Source organism: Leuciscus leuciscus (assembly GCF_965113295.1).
Source record: "Leuciscus leuciscus genome assembly, chromosome: 18".
Classification (NCBI taxonomy): Eukaryota; Metazoa; Chordata; class Actinopteri; order Cypriniformes; family Leuciscidae; genus Leuciscus; species Leuciscus leuciscus.
In genome coordinates this window covers 16,221,090-16,242,592 of record NC_138742.1, presented here as the reverse complement: position 1 = coordinate 16,242,592, position 21,503 = coordinate 16,221,090, and the positions used below count along the sequence as shown (strand labels likewise).

The window sequence follows — 21,503 nt, the reverse complement described above, 5'->3', positions numbered from 1 at the left end:
ATGGTGAGCTCATCTGAGAGTTCAGGACATAAGGACTGCTCTGTACTCTCAGGAAAACCGATGGGAAAGGTTGACATACTCATATTTATTTGGGATTTGATGATGATCTGAAGAACTGAACAATACTGCCTTTGTGCAATCTATTCACTATCTATCTCTATATGTAAAAAGAAAGACAGAGAAATGGAAGAGATGAGTTGAGTAAATGGCCATTAAAGGCATAAGGAGGCTAAATGAAAATTACCTCCTTTTGCATATGTAATCAATAACAGTCAGAGATACAGAGATAACCATTAAGGCCAATCAGCTTTCATTATCAGTTCAATGTGTCATCAAATCTGCTATTGGTTGGTCAAAGAATATAAAGGATCTCAAAGCAAGAGAGATTGAAAGACAGGTCCATTTAAAAATTGATCATATTAAAGGAGTGGTGGAGTTCCTCGCAAAGACAAGATAAAGTCTATGGAGCTCTCCATTTATGAATTTTAAAATAGTCACAGTCTGTATTTGTTGATTTAATGTGTTGTGCTGATTGAGAGAATGTGTACATGTGTCATTGTATCAGAATTGAGAATGTGTCATTAAATATCAAGAATATAGGAGGATATCATCTGTATATGGGAGCATATGAACAAATAGCTAACATTATATTAAAAACATCAACCCAATTTACATTTTGCATCCCAAAAATGTTCCACACAAATTACCACTATAGCATGCCTATTCATGTATCTGCATCGGGTAAATAACATTCTATTGTTTAAGTAGATTCTAATCGGAGTAAAACAAATATTAAAATTCTAATCTCCAAACCCTGAATAAAAAGCATACTCACGATCGTTCGCCGACTCACTACAAAATGCAAGATCCCTCTACGATACGAACGTTCTAAAGATCTCTATGACATCACAATGGAGAACGCGCCTATGACATCACAATGGAGAACGCGCCTATGACATCACAATGGAGCACAGCGCTCAATAAACTCAAGTGTTTGTGAGTGACGGGAAATCTAGGCTGTTTCGTTGGATTAAAACTGGACATGCAATACAAATACAAAGAGTGACTAAGCATATTTAATCCATGATTGTTCATAAACATATCTGTTATATCCTTGTACTGAAGTTTATGACAATTATTTTTCTTTTCAGGTGCATATAGCTATGCTGAATAATTCTCAAAATGAACAGCTTCTTATGTTTGTTTGTTTTTTTCTTTGATAAGTTGCATAATTATTATCTCTATCAGTTTTCTTATGTATTTCTGTGGTTTTCATGTGTTTATGCTTTAAGAGATTATTTTCAGATTTATATTTGATTTATGATTATTTTATTATCATTACTGTTTTCATCTAAATGCTTGTTGCAAATATTTTGGGTTGTATAATAAGATACGCGTTGCTTCAAATTAATACAATTTATCGTTTTAGCTGGAGAGAAGGATGTGTGTGATTGGTTATGTGCATGTTCGCATCATTGCTACATTTGTAGAGGTAGATCTACGCGATGCGCTTCATTCCCGCCAAGAAACGATGAGGAGCATCGCTTGAACGTGTAGCCTATTAATATCGTCTTTTACAGGTATAAAATAAAATGCACACCATCATTGTAGACTGTTCACATTAATTGTTTTCCGATGTATATGAGAGTGTTATGTCTGTAAACTCTATTTAGTGTTAACGATCGGTGCCGCCATTAGCATGCACTCTGGTGATGCTGAGATAAAATACAGATTATGTAGTGTTATTGTATGTGTTTCATGTTATCCTTTATTCATGAATTCTTTGTTATGAGTTTATTTCGTGCTGATTCACTGATAGTTTGAGTATATGACGTACTACATTCGCCGTGTTGTCACTGGCCTACCACCAGCGTCAGTGTGCCATACATAAACCCTCTCCCTTGGCCTCATGGGATAGTAAAGTGTCCTATGCCCACTTGAATCTCGCCGGAAGTAGTAGGTCATCTGGGTACTTTTTGCCTACTCTTTGATGAGAAGACTACTGTTAATTCCTATATACTTATTTTGCCATAGGCTGCGTCCGAAATCACATATTGAGTAGGTACTTACTTTGAATTAGTAATTAGCCTACTTCACGACTGCTAAAAAAGTATGTTCTATATTGTAAGAATGTGTGTAGTATGAATGTAATCTTGACGTACTATATTTGCCATGTCATTATCATGTGATCTACCAGCGTCAGCTTTGTTGCTTCGCTGCCATTCACAAACCCTCTCCCGTGGCCTCATGGGATTGTAAAGTGTCCATCGTATGCACACTTCAGAATCTCGCTGTAAGAAGTAGGTCATCTGAGTACTTTTTGTCTACTCTTTTATGAGTAGACCTACTGTGAATTCGGATTCACATTTCTTTTGTCACATACTGATTTTTGTCTTCTATATAGTAGGGAAGTATGCGATCATTTTAGATGCAATTTTTCTTAATAGTGCATTATCTGGGTATTTAAAGTTTAAAATGTTCAGTGGGTAAACACTACTCACACTATTTACTACAAGCGACACAATAGTGCATAGGCTACTCAAATTTGGACAGAGAGACCGCAGAGATACGGAGATGTGAAAGAACACTGTAAAAAAAATAATTTAAAAAAATGGCTGCCTTAAATTTTTAAGGACAATCAACTTTGATGTTCAAGTCATTTCAACTTAAATTACATGAAACTGACTTAAAAAATTAGTTGAATCTTTTATAACTTGCTTAACCTATTTTGATGAGTTAAAGCTATGTAAAAACATATGTTGTCATAACTTATTGATCATATCATTGTTTACAGTGTAGCACTGCCGTATGCTATTAGGTGTGTCCCAAGCTCCCAATTGGCGTACTTATGCACTATTCTATGCCGATTTGTAGTATAAATAGTGCGAGTAGTGTGTTCATATTTTAAATACCCGGATGATGCACTTAATTGACCAAAAAAGTGTGGAATCTTGGGCTGCTTTTAAATCCATTTTTTATGGTCTTCCCTTGGGTTGAAATGAAACGCTTTAAGCCCTTGATCACTTGTGGGCAAATTAAGTGCGAGCACTGTGAGTTGCTGTTGTGACGTCATAATCGTTTTGCATTGTGGTCTAGGATCTGCCTGAAGTACAAATGAGTAGACTTGCTCCCTCTGTCAAAATCGAGGGGTCGAGGGTCTGTCCAAATAAACTTCCTTCGAAGTTGAACGCACTTTAAAATGGCGGCGGGGAATCCCCCGAGAGGAAGTGCTGTGGGAAGTTCACCAGTGTATGTCTAAAAGTGGATACTTCATGCACTCAATTGTCGCAGCTTTAATTACGCAGGGGAGGAAGAGGGGCTATCAGACTTGAATGACAAAATAAACCTGTAAAATTCATACACTACACGGTTGAGTAGTGCATATGTACATAGTATAAGTGCAGAGTGTAGTGCTTCATTTGGGACAATGGTGAAGCGCACAGTTATTGACATGAGACAAAAAATATTTGACCAATCAGAATCAAGTTTAGCATAATTGTATAATGATCTTGATTGGTCAATCAATGCATGTGTGGTCATATACTGTTGCAAAATCCAGCATTTCGATAGATAGTGTTTTCGTTCGTGTTTAAGTTGGTCACACGAATGCTTCACTACACTTGACAATAGACCCTTTTTTGCCAGCAAAATTTTGCTAATGCGACCTCGCCGTGTTATGTCTATCTGTGTATTTTTGGTATTTATTTCAGACCGTCTCAGTGTAAATGATCCGTTACATAATTTCTACATCCTTCAACATCTGAGTTTCAGTAACCACTCACTGTAACTGAGGCTAGTCATTCAGTTACAAAAGTTCTCAGAATGTCTCCATGTTTCAGTCCTACCATTTGAGCATATTGACAGTTACATTCCTCCACAATCTGTGCATCAACTCCCACCCTGTTATCTTGTTTGATATGTGGAGTTAATAAACCGAGGATTCCAAGTTTTTGGTTGAAGGAAACAAAAGGAGTGAACCTATTAACATGTAAATCTATTTGTGATAAGGAATGTATCAGCTCAGCAGCTTGTGAGATAATTTAAATCGCAAGGATGTTTAGCGTGCCCAAATGACTGGTGGAAAGTGGACACTTATCAGAAAAAGAAAAGCCAACCTCAGTATTTTCAGCATTCTTAACATTTTCCTCCTCTTTCTAATTTGGTCTTTTGGAGCCGAGTCAGTGTGGTTCATGCCCATAGAATTACAGAGAGCTAGAAGGAAGAAGGACAGTACAAACACGTGCCTTAAAGAGACGCTTTTGGCCCTTCGTTCCTGCACCTGCGTACACACATAATACATACACGATAACCAAATACAAAATAATAAAAAACATTTATTTATTACTAGATAACTGTTGTGGTCATAAGCAAATACTTCTCATATTTGTGTGCTCTAATTTCCATAAGTAAGGGCTTAAGGAGAAATGCAAAACAGATCTTTCTAAAGCGGCCTGATGTGTTTATAAAAAATACCATCTAAGTATCATATCACTTGGCCACCGACATATGGGCTCAATAAAGCAGTCAAAAACCCTCCCAGCAATTTGAATGAGTTAGATATTTGCATGCCTGTTCTTGTTGCAATGTCCTCCAACTGTGGTTTTTACTACATACCAAACTTCCTACTGCTACCTTTGCCGTCGGCCTGGTTTATAACTGTAGAGGAGTCATATAGATGCTATACCTCTACTTTCCTTTCATTATTTTGGGCCCTCCAGATCCTCATACTTCCTTGCAAATGCATCACTGCGCTTTGCCGGGTGTGGGTGTCAATTAACATTCCTGGTCTTGGTTTGTCATGGCACTGTAAATCTTATATTCTTCACCTCCTTTTTTTCCATGAACACACCCCACTTCCTACTGGGATGAAAAGAAAGATGAGGAGAGCGATATGTCTTTGAGGGCTTTTAAACTTGCCCTTCGTTTTGTCTTTCAGATTTATAGGTAGAACCAGATTTTATCGCAGCTTAACCTCAGTCTCTAAGAATATGTTCTTTCATTCAAGTAAAATGCAAGTTCAAAATATGTATATATTCTATGATTAAACCTGACATAAAAGCCACAGCTTTGGAGCAAGATAGTATTCTTCAATATAAGCGTTGTGGTCGGGATGGGATACATTTGGATCATTAGAGAAAGAGTTTTCTCTGTGATGTATCTTCCAACTCACCATATTCACAAATTTCCCGGTCTTCAGGGTCATGCCAGCACTACCACAAAACACTGCCCCTGGGAATTCAGTGAATTCCCTGTGGAGGAACATAATGCGGGTTGGGTTTGTGAATTTGATTCAGACGGGATCAGCCAAATCAAACCAAGATCTGGTCAGAATACAAAATACCTCTTTCCTGCTCACCCTCCCTCATCACATGCCTAAATACAAATACACAGACATTTATTCTTAAACGTTTATAACTATCTTGCATACAAGCATAGTTGGCTAAAACACAGGCAAATAAAACACTTTTTGGAAAGTAGCAAAACATCGAAATGACACATAATGTCCTTAAAGGCATAGTTCACCCCAAAATTAAAACTGGGTAACACTTTATTTTACAGTGTCCTTGTTACATAGTAATAACAGTAAATGATGCATAATTACATTCAACTAACCCTCAACCAAACCCTAATCCTACCCTAACCCTAGTAAGTACACGTTAATTAATATTACTCAGTACTTAAATAATTACACATATTACAATATTTTAACCAAAGATTTTCATCAACTCACCCTCATGGCGTTCCAAACCTGCATACATTTCTTTCTAAGCAGCACAAAAGATATTTTGAAGAATGTACCAAACTGACTTCTATTGTGTGTACAAAAAAGGGCATTTCTCAAAATATTTTCTTTTATAAAAATAAGGAAAAAAGTCATGCATTTCCTTATTGAATGATACATTTTTGGCTCCTTATAACTTTGTATAGTATGATACTATACTTTTATAAAAAAAAAAATCTATTCCGATGTCTCTATTTATAATGGCAGTTACAGTTCATTTGCTCTTCTTAAGATTGAAAAGTTTTAATTTAGAGAATGAATGTAGGTTTATCATCATCATATGTGCTGTGCTTGAGGAATAAACCTAGATATATTCTTTCACTCTTTCAGTCTTTTTCAGGTTCACTGTATAACCACACAAAAGACTTAAGTTCACTGTAGCCAAAACCCATCATAAACCATTAGATGAAAATACAGAACATGTTTTCAGTATCACAACACTGCCATCAAGTGGCTATAAGTGACACTAACACTGCAGGCCATTGATCTCATAACTCCAAATGTTATGCTTGAATTGATTCATTTCAAATTTCAAAGGCTGCCATTTTGTACAATGCAAAATTTAAATGATTAAAAAGTTTACCAATACCATTGCATAATATGCAATAACCAATCTGAACTAAACTGTACATGAGAGGCACGTATTACAGTGTAAAATTGATAGTGAATGGAGATCAGAGTAAAGCAAACAAACACCAACAAGACAGAGTGAATGACCATTTAATGATCTGCAGAGGTGTTAACAAACGAAATGTATTTTACATCTTTAAATGTCCTCATAGAGGAACAGCAAAATACACTCAAAATGATGAAATAAAATAAATCAGACAAAATTTTAAGATCAGCTGTTTTTGTTTTCTTTCTTTTGGTATTTTGATATTTTAAAGTTATATATCAAAAATGTAAGTGCTTTCAAAATAGCCATGAGCGAATTTGTAGTAACCCAATGAAACTGCAAAACTAGGACTCATGGTTTACTTTCTGCATCGGTTTTCTTTACATACTTTTGTTTTGTCTCACAAAACAAAATAGTGACCCTGACATTAAACAAAAAAAAACAAAAGCCACACAAAATGAAAATGATTATTTACAGCTTGGCTCAAGGAGACACCAATGAAGAAAGGAGACCAAAAAAGCAAGTCTCTATCATGTCTCCTTACAGATTTGTACATATTTTCTTCTCTCTCTCTTTACAAAGTATATTTACCACTTGCATTGCACTGTTCTTATTGGACATTCAGAGGTATGTAAAAAAACAAACAAGAAAGAAACAGTGGAAAACAGAATTTAACACTTTAGGGGTCCTACGGACAATATCATCATTTAGGATCCCCCAATAGTTACTAACATGACAATAAAAAAGACAGAAATAGAGGTAGGGGACAAAAAGCACAAAACAAGGCAATGTAAAAGCAGGCCTTAAAGATCGAGCGACAAATACAAAGTCAAGTATCAAAATAAAACTAGATAAATCTCAATTCATTTAGCTTTCTCCATTAAAAATTATGGCACAGGATTGATTTCAAAAACATCAACAAAACAAAAATATGAAATGATACTCAAGTGGTAACTGACAGTTCACTTTCACGGTTGATGGCAATAGGTTGTCAATCTGGTTATGCTTGTCATATGCAGTGTCTAATGACTGCTTTGAAAGTCTTTAAATATACATCATATTTACAACCAGGCCTTCACCTGATTCACTTTGCAAGTATTAAGAAAGCAAAGAAAGTATACATACAATCCCCAATTGAGGCATCAAGTGTAAACTGTACAACTTACAATGATCCAACATTTTGTCCCTTTGGGAAAGAACAAGGGCTATATTGAGAGCAATTTCTACAAATAACATGGAAGTAACTTTTTTTTTTACTTATGATTGAACAGTAACTGCTTTATATTACATTATTATTATTTTTTTTTATATAAAATGTGTCAAAGCAATTCAATTGAACTACTTTGACTTGATAACATTTTTAGTCTACCACAAATGGCTGGTGAATGAAGCATGTCCAAGTAATAAAGTAAAATTACAATTTCAATAACCAAATTTGTACAAACTTTTTTTTTTTTTTTCTTTTTTTTGATTTTCATAACATAGTGCAATGATTGGTCTGACTATTCTTCAGAAGAAAAAAAGAAAAAAAATCAATAAAAAATTTCTTAACTCCCATGTCCAAAAAATCCCAAAGATCTTCAGTGTTTTAAAAACCATAGATACAAATCTCCAAATGAAAAAAAAGGGAAAAAATGATCAGAGAATTGATCGTTGTGGATAGCTCCATTTATCCCTGTGTACTTTAAGGTGATACACAGTTAAACGAAAGTGGCAATGAGTCAATGGATTAAAAGGCTGGTGAAAAAACAAAAAGAGAGCGAAAAGGACATTGAGGTGCTTTCCAGAGTAAAAAAAAAAAAAAAGAAGAAAACTGGCAAGTCTCAAAGGCTGGTGTTGGCATGTTGGTGTGGGAAGCTGGGATCTCCCTCTTATACAGAAGCTATGACAATCATAAGATGGGGAGAGATACTGGAGATGCTATTGAGAAGGTCCGGAGCCAGATGAGACAAGTGGCTCTCAGAAAACTCACAAGGAGGGAAAATCTGGACAACATAGGCTGGCTACAAGGAAGACAAAAGAAAATTATTTGTTAGTGGAATGTCCCATTTTAAGTCAGCAGATGGCTAAATTATTTATTTTCACATATGGAAGCATCTAATCTTTCATGTGTGGTTAGACATGAGCATCTTGCTAAACTATTTTCTTTCAGGAAAACTCTACACACGATTATAATTTATGTTCTTAAGAGGACTTACCTGATTTGAGCCTGGGTTCGGTACATTGATAATTCCAGCAGCTTGTTTTGCTTGCAGGTAAGTGATAAAACCAGTTTTAAGAGCATGGGTCTGGTTGTGGACATCCTCTTGGTCCAATCCACAAGGCAATGCCAACAGTAGGCAGTATTCATTTTCAGCCTAGAAAAAAAAAGGTTTTCATTTAAATTCATAATATTATCCTGACATTTCAGTAGATTGTGTTGTTTCGCTTTGATTTAATAGATATATTTAAAATTAGATTTAAAGCGCCCCTATTATGGATTTTTGAAAAATTACCTTTCATGTAGTGTGTACCATAGCTATAAAAGAATGAAACCATCCTGCAAAGTTTTAAATCTGTGCACCGTATATAAAGTTATTGTCTTTCAAAAGTAAGAGTCGACTCTGAGTCATTGAAATAATCGGTTTTCAAACGAGTCATAAAGCCGTTTCTTTGTGACGTCAAGACGAAACATTAGCATATTGCCCGCCCACTTACACCTAGAGCATGTGAGCGAAGCTCAATATTCTGCTGTATGCGCATGCACGTGCGCTACGCTCAGACGCTCACGGCCCAAGCAAACGCTCCACTCACAAAACGCTCACGTTAACCGGTAAAGCAAATCCCGCTCCGACATTACATTTCTCTGTAGTGGCTAATTGATTTCTGTTTGTATTGGATTTCTTGAAATAATGTATCAATAGTAGGATTATAAATATCAGTTATGATATGACATTCTGTTACAGTCTGTAGCCTACTTTTTATTAATTTAAATGCATTCAATTAACTATCAATTAAAAAACATGACATTGCCATTTAGCAAACTTTCCTATAAAATGCAATAAGTCAAGTCAAGTCAAGTAACTGAAAAAGTATATTAGATTTTCTTTATTTTATTTCCTTGAACACAACTGCCATTGCAAAACAGGCACATAAAAAAAAAACAAAAAAAAAAAACAAGATGAAATGCATAAAGACCTAAGAACTCCACAAAACACATCTGGCTTGTCATGCCCATAAATAATATTTGTGTGTTAGCTATGGCTATATAGGTTATTTTTAGTTGCACTGATATGATGATTGTATAACGAATTATCAATTCATTACTCCCACCCAACGCCACCAAGTTTTAATAATTAGTTTCCTCATTTTAATTACACAATTAACTATATAATAATTCGTTAGACTACCTGATTTATCATCATAATAAAAATAAAAAACATAAAAATAATTTGTTCCCTTGTTTTAATAAAACGAGATAATTAATTACTTCAACAACGTGGCCATAATTTACTAAAATCCAGAGAACATATTTAATTTGTGGCTATGATTTAGCTTAAATGAGAGAACGAATTCTTAAAATCATGGGAGGAAATCTTAATTCGTGGTGCACCCTGGTCACACTAAATGCATCTCTATAGCACGCATTGTGTTTATCGTGCAATTTATATGCGAAAATTAGTTTTTACGTGCATATGATATGCATGGGTAGGTTTAGTAGTGGTGTGGTGTACATATGTATAATACTTTTGGGTAGGATTAGTGTTGTAGGATGCGTGTGTATTACACGCAATAAAGCGCGTATATCATATGCAAGTAAAAATTAATTTTCACGTATAAAGAGCGAGGTACAACACAATAGCTACCTTACCTATTTATCTAATTTATTATCGCAGGCCTATAGCTCAACTTTTGCTGCACTATGTTTGCGTAGCACATCCTTGTGTTTTCTGCCAATGTGCCGCTTTAGATTCCAATATGAATCTTTGCTAACTCGCACTGTCTCTCCACACTCCAATTCCTTCTCACTGCTCATTCTTAACTTTGATTTTTACTGTGCATTTATGTACAAGGCTTGCAACTTCACTAAAACAATATTTGAACTCCATGACCTATTGCTCCACTCGTGCTTAGCTATTTTACAGACTGTCTCGAACTAGCAAATCACCAAAGTGCATTCTGGGTTGAGCGAGCGTCGCTGAGAGGAATGAGCGAGCGGAGCGGATTCTTCAGAAAGGCGCTCTCCGCACTGGAGGATATATCACCGCTCCACTCCTCACTCCGCTCACATGCTCTGCTTACAACAGGGAAAACTTGAACCCCTTCAAACCGGCAGCTGATTCCTGTGGATACTGGATAGCATCATGTCGAGAAGATGCTGTGCTCTACAATATGAAGGTAAAGTCAGTTTTTTTTCACTGCTCAAGGACGAGCATATGAATAATCAGTGGTTAAAATTAATCTTTACCATGATACCACAGTAGTATAATCCTAAACTTTCGCTGTGTTCCCTTTATTTTACTTACGACTTCTTAAATCTCAGAGTTCAGTGTAGGATTCGCAAACCGCTTGCTCTTGAAAGATGGTGATCAAATTACTTAGTTTTGAGTTTTATATTGTGTAGGTCTCCTGCTAACTGGTTAACTCACATTATTACCATCTTACTGAAATACTTCTGCTGATCAGTTGTGGGCCACTATTAGCTAAAACTGTGTCTATAAATGCGGATTGTCTGTCGTTCTCACTACTTTGAGGAAAGATTAAGCATGGAGAAAGATTTGTTTTACCAACGTTTATGTTACATCAGTCATTCACGCTAGAGTTCAGCTAATGTGTGCACTGTTATTGATACAATTTCCACGTTCACCGCAATAAATTAGAAAAATACTCTGTAAATAAATAAGTGCAAGTAAAATAATCGGTTTGTTTGATGGACATGCACTTGTTAATGCTGATGGTGAGGAATAACAGTTGCAACATCTCATAATGTACCTCAAACTGAGTAGTGTATCACTGAGAAACGTCCTGCTCGAGTCGTCCTTGCGATAGAGGTTCGGGTTGAATAACTAGTTCTTCCAATGTTTCATCATCGGACTCGCGTTAGGATTGATGTGGTAAAATCGGCATCATTGTTCGTTACCTTTGTTTAGTTTACGGGTGTAGGAAGCCTCAGGACACGCAGAGCTGACATTGATATGGCAATGGGCGGTTTTGTTTTCGACACACGCGCTGCACGCGGTAGACCAATCACAACAGACTGAGCTGTCTGGCCAATCAGAGTAGCTCACGGAAAGGAGGGATTTAGAGATTGATTCATCTGACAAGTTGTTTGAGAATCATTGAAAATGTGGTGATGTGCAAATGTATATTATGAGAAAATGAAACAGTTTTTTGACCTTTGATGCATGTAAACCTGTTGTAGGAGACTCCAAAACAACATTAGGAAACTTTAAAAATAGCATAATAGGGGCACTTTAAGACAAATCCTTAATATGGTTTGAGAAAGAGGTATAAAATAAGACAGGACACTTACAGTCATACGTCTTGCAACTCCCTCAAGTTGTGAGACCTCTAAACGCATTCTCTGGGCAATGCGAAGAAAGGCACCTCCTTCTGGTGGTGGCAGTGAACGGTGAGCCAGAACATTGTTACCAGACACAAAGTGTAGCTGTACTGCTGCAGTGTCATTCTTAAGTGCCAGGTGACCTTGCCAAATAATTGGGTATTTCTGCTCAAAGACAAAAAGAGTTACAACCACAATGACAAAAAGAAATATTATATCCATTGTACTTCTGAAGGAATTGAAAATCAATAGAAATAATAGTAAAATAAGATTACAAACCGTTAACAACTGCACCATATCAACGGACCGAAGTCCTGTGTGGTCAAGTTTAAATTCTGATCGCATCTGAGAAGAGGCTGAGGATGGATATGGCAACTGGTTAGAAATAGGTCCTTGAGGTCCCTTCTGCACAGTGATAGGCAACTCCAATTTGGGTGTTATATTCACTGGAGAAGTGTAAGAGGGAGAGCCAGTCTCACTCTGAACTCGTGATATGTGAGACAAATCCATGGAGCTTGGGTGTCGAATGTGGGAACCGTCAAGTTTTGATTCACCAAAAGATGTCTGTGACATTCCCACAGACTCAACAGAGGACACAGAGGAAACCTTCTGTCTTTGACATTGATCAACTTGTGAGACCTAGTGAAGAATGTACATCTTAAATCAAGACAAGATTTATATATACATATGTATATACATATATATACATATCATGGCTAACATAACTGATAACTGTATTGCATAAATTATAATTGTAGAGCACAAAACAAACTCTCACCTGAGATGTAGCAATTCCACGATTAGCCAAATTAATTCCAATTACTGAATGACTTGGATACTGAGAATGGAAGCCACGCATTTCTCTGTAGTATTCAGACATGGAGTTTGGATTTCCAGTATGAATCAATTGAACTCCTTGAGAAGATACCATCACAGAGCCAGGGGTGTGCCCTATTATCCTGCTGTCTGAGTGAGGGGAGGGTGTCATCTTCAGCTCCATTGCTTTTGGTGCATCCCTCACAATTTGTGGAGCATTCTTTACCACAGGGGAAGCTTTAGAAGAAGTAGATGATATGTGTGAAGATGACTGCATTGCCTCTGGTGTTCGAGTTTGGCGATTTTCTACAACACCTGGATGGTCAGTTAAATGCTGGTGCACAAGTAAACGCACATCTCTGGCATACTGATCTAGACGCAATGCCCTGTGATGCAGACCTTTGAATTCAGGCTGCATTACTATGCTTTCCGGTTGTAACTGTGGTGCAGAAGCTCTACGAAGTCCTTGTGGGAGATTCAGCATATCATCATTGCTTGTCTCAACCTGGCCACCACCAGATAAACCTGCATGTGACTTCAGCACAACATCTCTGATCACTGCAGGTTGAGGAGTCGTGGAACGTTGTGGAGGTGCAGATCGAGGCGATAAGAGGTTTTCTGAACGGATTCCATAACCCATTCCAGATAACGATGCCGTACTGGCTCTGACATCTCCTTGGGACAAATGACCTATGGGCATAGACTGGGTGACGCTATGAGGGGGCATTATCACTGATTTCTCAGCATGGTGTATATTTGACACATACTGAGATATAGGGCCAGCTGGTCCCAAAACAACTGAGCTGCTAGGAGGGCAAACTTTTGGAAAGGGTGACGTGGAATGGCCTGACGACCTTGGAGAATGTGAATCTTGCTTGGGTTGTGAGACCACTCTTTCATGTGGAGCACTTGAACTTAAAATGTGATTGCCTACCAAAGATGGATGGTGTGGGCTTAAAACTGGTTTAACATTGAAGTTCTGTGATGTTTTTATATCAGTTTTCATTGAAATGGTTTCAGTTACTCCATTCTTCTTAAAATGCTGCTGCTGTGTAATTGACTGGCTATACCTCAGAAGCTGAGGATGGCTTGTGGACTGTTGGAAGGTTTTCACAGAACCTCCATGTTGACCAGTGTGGTAGGATGGTTCAGATTTTTCAGAGCTAGGACATTCCTGATTAATCGAGGAAATAACAGGCTGAGCACTAAAGGTTTGGCCAGCTAATACTATCCCTGCATGTCCATAACCCGTAGGTGTCTGTGATCCTTTTGGTGTGGATGGGTGAGATGGTGGTTCTTGTTTTATCTGTGATTTTGAAACAGACTGCTGAAACTCAATATCAACTGCACTGGCTGGTGGGATTTGACTTATTTTAGCAATGATCCGCTGTGGTCCCTCTGTCTTTTGTCCAGAATAACTCAACACTACCACACCCTCGGATGTATTGACCCTCAAACCAGTACTTGACCCTGTGTTACAATGTGTGCTTTCAACAACAGGGCGCCCAACACTTCCACCATCCTCAGAGGGGTTAAGTCCATGATACTTGCTATTTTCATTCAAGCCTGTACAATACTTCTGCTTCGGTATGGACATTCCAGAGCTACGGTTGCTTAAAGAGATCCGAGGAGTGTCCTCGAAATCAAAGGGCATAGGGATCCGACTAATGACTGAAGTAGCGGTGGAAGTTATAGCCAGTTTCTCTTTTAAGATCTGCGGAGTACCACATTGTTGCAGAAGAGGTGGTTGTGGTGGTGCTGTACAAGGTACAAGTTGAGTTATAGGGCTAGGTCTATCTTCAGGTAGAGAGGTCTTTAAAGGCAGCACAGCCTCAACTGAATTTTCATTATTAGACATCCGTGGATCTGCTAATGTGGTTGTGAACTGCATACCTGGGACTGCATTGCTATTTGAAGCAGATACATACTTCGGTTCCATTAGAATCTTTCGCAATGTGCTGGAACTTGGGTCAATATCAGAGGCCTTTGTGTCAGGAGGCATGGGAGGATTTGCTGGAGGTCCCCCAACTCCTGGTGTAGACAAAGACACTTTAACTTGAGGTTTAGGGATAATTCCCTTCTCCTCTGTCCTGGTGTTCCACTCAGGGGGTGAGAGAGGAGTCTTAGAGGATGTAGGTGAATTCAGGCAGGCTGTAGGTGAAGTAAGGGTAGATGCTACTGGCTCAGGAGATAGCTGCTGTGTCCTTGAATAAGAAGGACTGTTATTTCCAGAGTGGAAGGCAGATTCTTGAGGTTCAGGCTGGTCGACAGCAGGCTGTTCTGCCTCTTTTGGTGTGTCTAAAATCACTGTAGATGTAGCTTCATGTTTGCATGCAGCAGCAACAGTGACTACAGCTGCTGCAGCTGCTGATGTTGCTGCCTTAGGGTTGGCAGTTTTAATCTCTTCTGGGATAGACTCTGGAAGTTTGACTGTATTGGATTCAGGTTCAGGCACTGCATCCTCAGCCATTTCTAATTTTCTGTTCAAAGAAACCTTCCGACCCCTGGATTTCTTTGGAGTTTTTGGCCGTGCTCTTCCTCCTTTTTTGGCTGCCTCTGATAATGGAGATTCTGTGAATGAAGTATCTGTTTTACATGTTCGATAAGATTTTGAATCTGGAACTTTAACACTATCTTGTTCAGACTGTACAATAGTCTTTACAGTCGAGTTTGTCTCAGGTTCAATAACCTCACCTGATACAGGCAGAACAAGCGTCTCTGGTGTGGGAAGGAGGGCTGTGTATGTTGTTGGAGCAGAGAATCCATCTGCATCACCAGATATATCCTCAGCAGTAATGGAATCAATTGCAGCTGCCAGTTCAGTTTCACTTGCTGGATTGGCAGGCTTTTCTACCTCTGTATCATCTGCAGGTTGTACTATAACAGGTGGTGTTAGGGTTGGTGGTTCAGTACAAGGTTCTTTGTAAGGTGCTGGAAGCTGTTCATCTGTAAGTTTTGAAATATTCTCCACTGCCCTTTCCAGCTCCATTTGACGGGCAAGCAAGGCAGCCACAGGATCAGTAGGAGGCTCCATTTCTGAAAGAGACTCGTCCTTTTCATCAGTACTGTGCACATCTTCCTCTTTGTGGTAAACTGGGATATTTGACTCTTCTTTTACTAACTGTGGGGCTTTGGTTTTCAAAGACCCTTCTAAACTTACAGCTTTGTCCTCACCTGAATGAAGGGCATTCTTAGCTGCATCCACAGTGAGATTAATAACGTTGACAGGCTTATCTTCAGGCATTGTTTTGGTGTTTCTTGTTGGCCTTGATGCCCTGATTTTCTTATCTAATAGCTGTGTTTTTTCTACAGGAGTGATTTCTATGTCGGCATCAGTTGTTTTATCCTTACCAGAATGTGCAAATTCATTTTCTCTTTTAGATATGTTATGTTGTTTGGTATCTTGTGACAACTGTCCAACTTGCATTGAAGTTTCATCTTTGGATTCAGCTTGGTGATCGAGGGCAGGTGACACATCAACCCCTGCTTTGTCTGACTGAATGGATTCTGGGCTACCTGGCACTTTGTCCAATTTCAATGTTTTTCTGCTTTGTACTGCTCTTATTGGTGAAGACTGCCCTTTTTGAGATCGTGGAGAGCGCCATGCCTCTGCTACTTTAAATATTTCTCCACTACATGCTGACTCTTTATTTTCAGAGTCTTCACTCTCAGAATTTTTGGTATGGTCTCCCTTAACTGGAGACATTTCATCACCTCTTCTACGAGTCTTGGGTGGACGACCTCTTCTACCAAGTGTGGTTACCATTTGCTGTGTTCCAGCCTCCTTATCACTACAGCGCTTACGGGTGACACGCGGAGGTTCTGTAATCTCTTTTCCTGATTGTGGAGCTTCATCCTCAAGGGGTGTTGCATAGACAGATCGTACATTCCGTCGCTGTCGTGTTCTGCCATGGTTTGTGTTTGATTCATGGCCCTGCTCTGAATCTGTAGCATGAACAGGAGATTTCGTAGAATTTCTGGAGTCAGCAATGAGTTTTGTGGAGTCTCCTCTGGGGGATGAAGATCTTTTTAGCTTTTCTCTATCAATGCGTTCACTCTTTCGTGTAGCTGGTTTCTCATTAGCAACTTGAGGGATCGGTGTTGATGCTGGCGAGACAGTTTTTACCTTTTTACTTTTAGGTTGTTTACGTGGTGTCTGTACCAGTTCAATCTCAGGTTCTGTGTCTGGCAGCTCCACATCTAGTGGGGATGCAACCTTGTGAAGATAAGTATTAGCAGGTTCCATTTTTATATCTGAAAGCTCAGCAATCTCTTGAGCTTGACTGGGCTTTGGAAACGATGGAGAAGATGCCTGAAATTGATCACATTCTGGCTCAACATTACTTAAAGATGCACCAGGAGTAGGAGGTTTGACATCAATATCCTGTTCAACAATTGGGCTTACAGTTCTTTTGGACACACCCAGCTTTTCATTAGGTTCTTTGACAGTCACATCTTCCTTTATCATGGGTTCAGGGGGTGTAGTACTCACTGCAACAGCTGTGTTCTCCTCCTTTAGGTTAATTAATGGAGAATAATCTTTTGGAGCATCTTCAGGCCCCTCATTCACAACTGCTCGACCATCTAGGTTTATTAATGTAGAGGGCAAAACTGGCTTATCATGCTGCACAGAAGTCTCTGAAACTTTAGAGAGAGACATTGGTGATGTTGTAGCTGGGATATGACTTACTGACAACTCTTGGGAAATTTCTGATATATTGGGGGATGGCCCAAACTCTTCATCCAGTGTCTTCTCCTCCTCCATCTGATCATTTACACTAACTCTTTCTGAAATGGGCAGCTGTTGGTTCTTATCTCTTTGTTGAAGTTCTAAGAAGCGGCTATGAAAAAGTACTCTTGGTTCTTGAGAGAGGTCTGTTCCTCCTGCCCCAGCTTGCTCCCCTTGGGAATCATTTGTAATACTTTCTCTCCAAACTCTAACTTCAGGGTCGCTATTTTTCCGCTCAAGGTGTTGAAGTCGCCTCGAGTCCTGTTCAAAGATAGAGCTATGAAGAAAGCGTGAAGCAAAGAGTTCTTGTCGTTCTTGTTCGTCAGGCTTGGCATCTTCCTTTTTAGCATCTAACTTTCCATCAGAATCAGAGCGAATTTTCTTTTTTTTCATGTACCAAGAAGGAATAGGTCTTGGAGTGGGTTCAGACTTCTCCTTGTCTGTGCTATTTCGAAAGCTTTTGAATTTTGAGTCATGACCAAGGAAAGACCAGTTTTCTTCCCTAGATGAAGACAGTGACTTAGCACGCTCGAGTAGAGCTTTGGTGTCTGGCGTTATAGTCTTATCCAATGCAAATTCATAGAACTTATTCTTTTCAAGAGACTCAGAAGACTTTAAATCTGAAAGCTTCTCCTCATGTTCTCTTTTGAAAGAGTTTAGCTTTAGTGAAAGGTGCCTACTTTCACTATCTTCATCAGAGTCTGACTGAACCTCCCCAGGCTCCAATTCACATTCAGGGCGTTTTCGGATACTTTCTCGTTTAACAAAACTAGTAGGGAAGCTCATTTCTCCTGTCAATGTAGCCTGCCTAATATTGCTCTCCCAACAGAACTCCTCTTCTGTCACTGATGCCTTCACTTTCAAAATCTCAGTATGTGGCAAAAGCCCTTGGTGCTCTGTGTTGCCAATATTGTATTTTGATACATCAAAATCCAAGCAATTTTTGTCCATTGCCAATGGTGAATCTGGCTCTTTGTCCAGCAATTGTGATGCATTTCTCTCCTCCTCAGAAAAAGGTGTCCCTGGAAGTGAAGCAAGTCTCCTTTCAGGTTCATCATTTATCCGTCTAAACCTCTGATAATCTCGCTCTCTTTTAGTGCCAAAATCAAATTCAAATGCTCCTAACTTCTTTCGCTTAGAGGGTGGTGAATCGCCAGTTACATCTTGAGGTGGTTTTCCTAACTCATGCACAAGACTTCGATGCTCAAAATCTTCTGCATCAGTGCTGGGTGTGCTTTCAGTTTTATCAGATTTATCACAGTCTAGCAATTGTTGCTGTAGACGACGGTTCTGCTCCATTTGTTTTCTGCAACTCTGCGAGTGATCAATGTCCGATACCAAATTTTCCTTACTTTCAGAATCTCTTTCCAGCCTTGAGGAGAGTACGTTGTAGCTAGTTAAGTGCTGCTGTTCTTGGTCTCTAGAAAATTCCATATCTACACTTCCATCATCAGAGACAGCAAGACTGAAACTTGGTTGACTATTAACTCCAAAAGAACCTATCTTTTGATCAAGACTATCAAAGGAATCTATTGCCTCCTCAATTGGTTCACCAAGTCGGGCCTGAAGGTCTAGACTGAGGCCTACTGACATTACAGTGTCTAGCTCTTCGTTTAGAGTACTAACAGTAACCATCCTCTCTGGCTTCATTTTTTGCTCTCTCTTGTGTGCTTCTTTTCGCAGCAACTTTTTATCAAAATCAATGTCTTTCAGCAAAGGTTCATCAATAAATCTCCTTAACTTGCCTTCATCCTCCTCCTGACTTATCCTCCTCAAATTATCAGCCTTTCCAGATGTTTCTTCAAAGCGCCTCTTTCGTGCAGCCAATCGGTCAGCATCCACAGAAGAGCTAGTGTCAAATTGAAGATCAGTTTTGAAGTATTTTTTGTTTTTCACCTTGCCCTCTTTATCCACAACCTCAACTTGACTAGACAAGCCCTTCTCCTTGAGATGTTTTCCATGCTTAAAGAAATCTCTAGCCTGAGTGTCTATGCGGAAAGGCATACTCTTGTGATCAACTGAGGGTGGGGTGGTTGGAGACCGAACAGGATCACTCCCAACCTTTGTTTTTTGTTTCTCACTAAGGATACTATCTATTAATTTCCCTTCCTTCTCCTTTACTCTTGTCAGCTGTACAACACAAGGTGGCAGATCAAGTTTTCCTTTTCCAGAGTAGTCTTTGACGAATGATTTACTGGCTTTACCTCGCAAAGTTAAGCTAGCTTCTGGGCTAGTGTCCCTGTCAAGTTCAAGGTCTGTCTCTGATGATGGAACAGTGGGGGATGCAAGTTTTGATTTCCTCAACTTCTGCTTCTCAGTCCTGTCCTTGTCTCCTTTTTCCTTACGTCCAGCACGTCTTTCTTTTTCTCCTCCATTTCCACGATCTACCTCAAAGACTGATTTGTCTTTCTCTGATTTATCACTCCTATTGTGCCTCTCCAAACGAATTTTATCTGGCTTTTCAAATCGTGGTGGAGAAAGTGAGCTGCAGCTGCCACTTCGCTCAGATGAGCGGCTGTAAACATGATGTTCAGAGTCACTGGGAGGACGTTCAGAAAGGGATGGGGAGGCAGCAGGGCTAGCGGGACGACGTGGATGGGATGGGCTTTGATTGTGTTCAATTGTCCGTCGACCATGGTCGCGTTCATGATCCGTTTCAAACCTCTCTCTTTCCCTCTCACGTTCTCTTTGTAAGTAGCTGTACTTCCGAATATCCTGCTCATATGGGTCTCTATAATCCCTGTATTCACGGGGGTCATCATAGTATCGTGGATCATAGTAATCTCCCTGGTAAGGATCCCATTCTGAATAAAACTCTCGACTTCTGGCAGGATATTTTCGGCGTGGATCCTCTGTGTAGGAACCTGGTGTACGCACATTCTCATAGTATGCCCGCTCAGCTGTGAACTCATGATATGGCGGCCGGCGCTCATCTCTGCAAAAAAATAAATAAATGATTAAATATAAAAAGAAATAAAGGCACCATGATTCTACACAATGAAAGAGGTGTTAACATACAACATCTCACCTTCGTTCAGATATGATTTCATAGAAATCTCTTATGTCTTGTCCAGATGCCTGCATTGAACGGTAGAAAGCCATCTGGCTTTCCTGGTTGGCAAAGTCAACCTACAAACAAATTTAATTAATCAATGCTAGACAAACAATTAGTGAGTTTGTCAAGTCACTCTGAAGTGCAGTGGTCAAATTCATATTATATTACAGACCTTTATTTTATTTCCTCCAATTTTCCAACCCTTTGTTTCCTTGACAGCGGCCTGCGCATACTCTATATTATTATATAAGATAAGGGCCATTCCTTTCAGTCGGTCAAACACAACCTAAAAAAGAAAAAAAAAGAAAAATGTAATATATAGAAATAAAGTAAACATCAAATTTAAATGGATTTATTCTATTGAAATTGAGTTCAGAACATGAGTTTAAGAAAAATACAGAAACTTTAAATCATGCACAGGATGAATACCTTTACAACATGTCCGTAACGACAAAAGTGCCTTGTTAGATACTGTTCGGTAATACTGGAGGACAAGCCGTCCAACCATACACATGTAGTAGGCATACTCTTGCCAAAACCAAGCTGCAGGAAAGAAACCCCATTTAGTCAACCAATATGTCCTGTGTAATCTATCGGTTTTAGTTCTAATGAGTAGAATTGTAAAATAATTGTAAATACTCGTTTCTTCTCTAAAATGATTCTTCTAAATGAAGATTGTCTGTTAATTGTACGTAGCAAAAAAATTTACTTTAGACAACCACATTTTGAATCACTTGATTAATCTGGTCCCATCCTCACCTTTAACCTGTTGTTACCAAGGTATTCACCATCCATTTTCTTAATTGCTTTGCAGACACTTGCTATGTCACAATACTGGAGAAAGGCATATTGTGGGGAACCATTTACCTTTTTAATATCGATATCCTGGTTTAAAAAAAAAAAAAAAAAAAGCACATACATAAGCAGTGTTGACAATACAGAATTATTTTTTTATTTTTTTTA

At 38.8% G+C, this 21,503-nt stretch overlaps 1 protein-coding gene across 3 annotated transcripts in view; it reads right to left on the bottom strand.

The window, feature by feature from the left end:
* Window positions 1–6,486: 6,486 nt before the first annotated feature.
* The window catches only part of spen (spen family transcriptional repressor), a 31,582-nt gene continuing 16,565 nt past the window's right edge, over window positions 6,487–21,503 (bottom strand). For all 3 annotated transcript variants that reach the window (XM_082144318.1, XM_082144319.1, XM_082144320.1), the window contains 9 exons: window positions 21,300–21,425; window positions 20,970–21,083; window positions 20,713–20,826; window positions 20,514–20,614; window positions 12,719–20,420; window positions 12,220–12,579; window positions 11,911–12,105; window positions 8,597–8,755; window positions 6,487–8,401 (listed from right to left, as the gene is read on the bottom strand). In XM_082144318.1, the coding sequence (XP_082000444.1) occupies window positions 8,270–8,401; window positions 8,597–8,755; window positions 11,911–12,105; window positions 12,220–12,579; window positions 12,719–20,420; window positions 20,514–20,614; window positions 20,713–20,826; window positions 20,970–21,083; window positions 21,300–21,425 (9,003 nt within the window). In that variant the 3' untranslated portion in view covers window positions 6,487–8,269. The remainder of the gene's footprint in view (window positions 8,402–8,596; window positions 8,756–11,910; window positions 12,106–12,219; window positions 12,580–12,718; window positions 20,421–20,513; window positions 20,615–20,712; window positions 20,827–20,969; window positions 21,084–21,299; window positions 21,426–21,503) is intronic.